Source organism: Eubalaena glacialis, chromosome 14, assembly GCF_028564815.1.
Source record: "Eubalaena glacialis isolate mEubGla1 chromosome 14, mEubGla1.1.hap2.+ XY, whole genome shotgun sequence".
NCBI lineage: Eukaryota > Metazoa > Chordata > Mammalia > Artiodactyla > Balaenidae > Eubalaena > Eubalaena glacialis.
The window spans coordinates 68,427,407-68,434,011 of NC_083729.1; the positions used below are offsets into that span (position 1 = coordinate 68,427,407).

Genomic DNA, 6,605 nt, shown 5'->3' on the forward strand with positions numbered 1-6,605 from the left:
GTGCCCTTGCATAAAACTTAACTGTAAACTGACTTTGTTTACATTCAACTGCAAGTTTAACATCTCCACATGGATGTGGAACAGAAATCTCATTTTTAACATGTCCAAAGCAGATATTTTGACCATCTTCTCCAAATCTGCTTCTTCCTCAGGTTTCTCCATCTCAGTAAATGGCACCTTTATTTACCCAGTTGCTTATTCTAGAAAACTAGAAATTGTTTTTTTTTTCACCTCCTTCTCCCTCACTCTCCATATTCTATTACCAAGTCCAGGAAGAACTACTTCCTAAAAATAAGTTGAATGTGTCCACTTCTCTCCATCTCTGTCATCATTACTCTAATCCTAGGTGCTACCATCTCTGACACTAATTACTGCAACAGCCTTCAGCTAACTGGTATCCTCACTTCCACTTCTTGACCCTCCCTTCACATGGGCTCCCTGCCTTTCCATCCACAAGCTATTCTCCATATAGCAGCCTGAAAAAAATGTACCAATGTAAATCAAACCACAGTTGCCTACTAGAAGAAAGTTCAAGTGCCTTAATATGGTTTACACAACCCTGGATAATCTTGAACCTATCTATCTTTAACCATATCTAGCCACAGCTCTGCTCTACCCACACTGCCTTCTTCTCACTTGTCAAATGCATCCAACTTTCCTGTTTCTGGAGCTCCTCCCATTCTGTTCCCTTCCGCCAGCGCACTCTCAATCCCCACTCTCTGCCTTCCTAACTTACCTATATCCTCTAGATCTCAGCTCAGAAGTTTCTTCTTTGGAAAGGCCTTCATGGGCGCCTAAAACTAAACTGGATCCTTTTACTCTCTTAAAACTCTTCTTTATTTTCCTAACTTGTCATTTTTAATTATGTACTTATTTGTATCTATTTGTTAATATGTGTCTCCCCACTTGAACATGATCATAGGGGGCATGTTTATTTTATTTTGCACAGCTGTATAAATGTAGCACCTAGCATAGTATCTGCCAGAAACATGGTAAGAACTTTAATACTTTTTTGGTTGAAGAAAAAATGAACATAAGCTGAAAGTTTCTGTAACCTTAAAAAAAAAAATAACCAGGTCATTGCAGAAAGTTCAGAAAAGTAAGCAGAAAACAAACCAAAAAACTCGAGCATACTTTGGTTATAGATCCTTCTAAATGAATATATAGTGGGATCAAAATGTATATAGTTTCAATATCTTTTTTTCCCACCCAAATAGAGATATATTTTGTTTAAATGGAATTTAAAGTCAGCATAAAAAGTGAAAAAACATGCAGGGTCAAAATCATCCTTGAAGGTTGAAACTGATATCCTGTCTGCTCAATAAATCCATCAGAGTCCACTTTTTCACCCTGGCTTGTAACAAATCACTGTGCCTGCATCTAAGCACCTGATGAAGTACCTGACTTGTGTTTAGAGACCACATTGTACTAAAAACACTTAAACTCTAGAATCATACTCAGGGAAGCAAGTTAAAAGATGCTTAAACTATAAAAGTCAAATAAGGACACTGAACTTCGAGAACTGAGGTTTCCCACCTCTCATTTCAAACTCTCTCATGCTAATATGCTGATAAGAGTGTGGAGGGTACAACACACTTGTACTTTTTTTTTTTTTTAAATGAGATGTTAATGACAAAGGGAGATTAAGAGAGAGGTTCAATTCATGGGTTGCTTTTTTTTTTTATTTATTTATTTATTTATTTATGGCTGTGTTGGGTCTTCGTTTCTGTGTGAGGGCTTTCTCCAGTTGCGGCAAGCGGGGGCCACTCTTCATCGCAGTGCGCGGGCCTCTCACTATCGCGGCCTCTCTTGTTGCGGAGCACAGGCTCCAGACACGCAGGCTTAGTAATTGTGGCTCACGGGCCTAGTTGTTCCGCGGCATGTGGGATCTTCCCAGACCAGGGCTCGAACCCGTGTCCCCTGCATTGGCAGGCAGATTCTCAACCACTGCGCCACCAGGGAAGCCCCACACTTGTACTTTTAAGGTTCATTCTCCTCTTCTCTTTTTGTTAAATACATGTAATTGAACTTGTTTAAATGCATGTATGACACAATGCCAATGTACGCCAAAATTACTTATCATAGTTAAAGACATTTCATCGTAATCTATTCATCTGACTTATTTATGCTGTCTTAAAGTTTCTTGTTTCCTGTTTGTTTTTTGGGTTTTTTTTTGGCTGCGTTGGGTCTTCGTTGCTATGTGTGGGCTTTCTCTAGTTGCGGCAAGCCAGGGCTACCCTTCCTTGTGGTGTGCAGGCTTCTCATTGCAGTGGCTCCTCTTGTTGCGGAGCATGGGCTCTAGGCTCACGGGCTTCAGTAGTCGTGGCATGCGGGCTCAGTTGTTGTGGTGCATGGACTTAGCTGCTCCACAGCATGTGGGATCTTCCTGGACCAGGGTTTGAACCCGTGTCCCCTGCGATGGCAGGCAGATTCTTAACCACTGCACCACCACGGAAGCCCCTCTTGTTTCCTGTTCTTGTTCTATGTTATTTTGCTTATTTTATATACTCAACAATAATTTGGAAGACAGATATCTAGTTTTAAAATTATTTTCGAGTTTTTTTTTTTGGTAGCTTTTTTCCATTGTGGTAAAATATACATAAAATTTACCATTTTAAACATTTTTAAGTATACAAGTTAAGGCATTAAGTATATTCACATTGTTGTGCAACCATCACACCATCCATCTCCAGAATTAACTCATTTTCCCAAATGGAAACTCTGTACCTATTAAACAATAACCCTTTTCCTCCTCCTCCAACCCTTTTGTGACTGGCTTGTATTACTTAGCACAATGCCTTCAAAGTCCATCCACAGTGTAGCATGTGTCAGAAATTCACTCCTTTTTAAGGCTGAATAATATTCTATTGTATGTATGTATCACATTGTATTGATCCATTCATCAGGTGGTAGACATCTGGATTGTTCTCACCCTTTGGCTATTGCTAATAATGCTGTTATGAACCTGGGTGTTCAAAATCTGTTCAAATCCCTGCTTTCAATTCTTTTGGGTATATAGTTAGAAGAAGAATTGCTAGATCATATAGTAATTCTATGTTTAATTTTTTGAGGAACCACTACACTGTTTTCCACAGTGGCTATACCATTTTACATTCCCATCAGCAATACACAAGAGATCCAATTTCACCATATCCCTGCCAACCCTTGCTCTTTTTTATTTCATAAAAGCCATCCTAATGGGTATGAAGTGGTATCTCTTTGTAGTTTTTATTTACATTTCCTTCATGACTAATGATGTAAAACATCTTTTCACATTCTTTTTGGCCATCTGTATCTTTCCTGGAGAAATGTCTCTTCAGATTCTGTACTCATTTAAAAATTAGATTGCTTTTTGCTGTTGTTGAACTGTAAGAGTTCTTCATATATTATGGATAGTCATCTCTCATCAGATATGTGAATTGCAAATGTTTTTCCCAATTCTGTGTGCAACCTTTTTACTACGTTGATGGTTTTTTTTTTTTTTTGGTGCACACAAGTTTTAAATTTTAATCAAGTCCAATTTATTTTTTATGAAAACTTCTTTAACCTATCTGATCACCAAGTCATGAATAAAATGACACCTCTTTAGTCAAAAAGACAAAAAATACAATTGTTTTTTCTTTTCATGCCTTTCATTCCAAAATTAACTTTTGTCATTTTTTTTCCACCTTGTAACTAAATTTGCTATTTAGATGAGTGTTGTGTTAAACTGACTTCAAAGTTCACCACTGATCACTTTCAGCATTGCTTCATTTCTTTGTAATGAATTCTTCATTTTGATTCATCTCTTCAGCTGGGTGAGTCTTCAAGTGAATTTTTCAAGAAGGTACAGAGGTTGAATATACTTTCTAGCTGCTGTGTACTTGTGAAAATGTCTTTTCATTGTCATAGTGCTTAATGAAAATGCACTGGGTCCATAAATCCTTGAATTATATAATTTTCCCAATAAATACAGATTTGGTTCCATTATTTTTACATTTAGTATTTTAAATAAGCCTGATATCAGAGTAAATTTTCTTCCCTTTACTTTTTTTTTAATTGTATATTTATGGGATTTTCTTCTATTTATTTTGACTCAAAAATCTTTTTCTGATATGTGTCTCAGTCTCTGATTTTTCCCTGGATTTTTATGGCAACTTTCAATCTGCATACAGTGTTCCCCTTTTCAGGAGAAGGATGTTTTATTCAATTAAGTGTTTGAATATTACTTTCTTCCTCAGCTACAGATATAATTCTTGGTTTGGTTTACTTAGCTATGTTTCTTATGTCTCTCATCATCTTTCACAGCATTTTCATTTTCTTCTTCTTTTTCCTCTGTAATTTTGCAGACTCTCAGATTTGTCCTCATCACTAATTTAACTTCCTTCATGTTAATTCCACCCTTTCTTGCCTGCAAAATGTATTACCAAATCTTTACAGTTTTAGGCAGTCTTTTCCTTCATATGTTCATTCCTGCCCACCCCCCCCAACACTTTTTTTCTAAATTGAGACAAAACATAAAATTCACCAATTAAGGGTTCCGCCGCGGAGACACGTGAAGGTCAGTGAGTTGGTGCGGAGTTTGTCTCGGCACGCGTGGCCGCGCTGGGATGGAGTCCTCCTCGTCTTCCTCCGCAGTGGGTTTGGGCTCGGTCGACCCGCAGCTGCAGCATTTCATCGAGGTAGAGACTCAGAAGCAGCGCTTCCAGCAGCTGGTGCACCAGATGACGGAACTTTGTTGGGAAAAGTGCATGGACAAGCCTGGGCCAAAGTTGGACAGTCGGGCTGAGGGCTGTTTTGTGAACTGCATTGAGCGCTTCATTGATACAAGCCAATTCATCTTGAATCGACTGGAAAAGACCCAGAAATCCAAGCCAGTCTTCTCAGAAAGCCTTTCTGACTGACCTGAGTATTACCTCTTTGGAAAAGGAAGGTAGTTCAAGAAATGAAGAGCAGTTGATGGGATGGTTGAAGAAAAGGCTGTGGGGGGATCGGATCCCACCTTTGTCACTCTTGGGGCATCCTGTCATCTGAGAATAAACAAAGACCAATTTTTGTGTGTGGGGGTGGTTTGTGGGTCAAATGTGTTTGGGGTTGTGTTTTTTAATGCTAATCTTGGGAAAACAATTGACGGATGAATGGAAAACTCTACTAGATGTATGTTACTGTATGTGGGACGATGCTTTCCTCATAGTCCCATTAACTGCTTCCTATAATTTTAATAGTGGAACTGCTCTATAATTTGATAGTGGGACCACATAGGTAATAATCTGTTATTTGTGTGGATTCCTTTCAGATTTCTGGAGTGATCGATGTACATCTTTGTGTCTCTCAGACAGGGCAGCAGTGGGGGAAACAGTAATTTGGTACTTGACTGTAGGCCTCCTTACCTAGTGTTTGATTATCAGTGCTGGAAAAAAAATGTATGGAGTATTCATACAGTACATTTCACCTTTCTAGATTATCTCCCTCCCTTATACTGTGATTCACTTAAATATCTATATATAAAGTACAGTCTTGAGCTAGTACAGGTAGCCTGAGAGACTAGAGGCCTTTAGTTAAAGGAATCTAGCCAGCAAACATAATTCTCATACTAAACTGCCACAAGGAAGAAGTTAACTTACCCTGTATGTCAGTGTTCAAAAAAATTTAAAGATGTGCCTAAATGAAAAAATAAGTTATAAAGATTTAGGCCAGTCAAAAACTAACAGCAGGGATTCCCTGGTGGCACAGTGGTTGAGAATCTGCCTGCCAATGCAGGGGACACGGGTTCGAGCCCTGGTCTGGGAAGATCCCACATGCCGCGGAGCGACTAGGCCCGTGAGCCACAATTGCTGAGCCTGCGTGTCTGGAGCCTGTGCTCCGCAACAAGAGAGGCCGCGATAGTGAGAGGCCCATGCACCGCGATGAAGAGTGGCCCCCGCTCGCCGCAACTAGAGAAATCCCTCGCACAGAAACGAAGACCCAACACAACCATAAATTAATAAATTAGTTAATTAATTAAAAAAAAAAAAGAATCCAATTTAAAAAAAAAAAAACTAACAGCAGTTTCAGGTAGAGGTGCATGCCTAATGTAAGCCAGCATAGTTTCCATTTACTGCGTTCTTTTAATCACTGAAATAAAAGCTTCTACAAGATTCAAAAAAAAAAAAAATTCACAAATTAAAGTACAATTCACTGGTTCTTAGTATTTTCACAACCAATATTGCTATCTAATTCCAGAACATTTTTGTCACGCCCCCACAAAGAAATCTTGTATATGTTAGCTGTTACTCCCTATTTTCCCCTCCCCAACATCCCCTGGCATCCACTAATCTACTTTCTGTCTATATGGATTTGCTTATTCTGGACATTTCATATACATGGAATTATACAATATATGACCTTTTGCTATTGGCTTGAAATATTTCTCCCATTAACAGTGTCAGTTTTTTGGACTTCCCTGGTGGTACAGTGGTTAAGAATCCACCTGCCACACGGGTTCGAGCCCTGGTCTGGGAAGATCCCACATGCCGCGGAGCAACTAAGCCCGTGCGCCAAAACTACTGAGCCTGCGCTCTAGAGCCCAAGAGCCACAACTACTGAAGCCCATGCACTTAGAGCCCGTGCTCCTCAACAAGAGAAGC

At 39.3% G+C, this 6,605-nt stretch overlaps 1 protein-coding gene across 1 annotated transcript; it reads left to right on the top strand.

The window, feature by feature from the left end:
- Positions 1–4,542: 4,542 nt before the first annotated feature.
- LOC133074576 (mitochondrial import inner membrane translocase subunit Tim8 A-like) lies at positions 4,543–4,962 on the top strand. Its single transcript, XM_061168495.1, has one exon. The coding sequence runs from the start codon at positions 4,590–4,592 to the stop codon at positions 4,881–4,883; it is 294 nt and encodes a 97-aa protein (XP_061024478.1). The 5' UTR covers positions 4,543–4,589; the 3' UTR covers positions 4,884–4,962.
- The last annotated feature ends 1,643 nt before the right edge of the window (positions 4,963–6,605 follow it).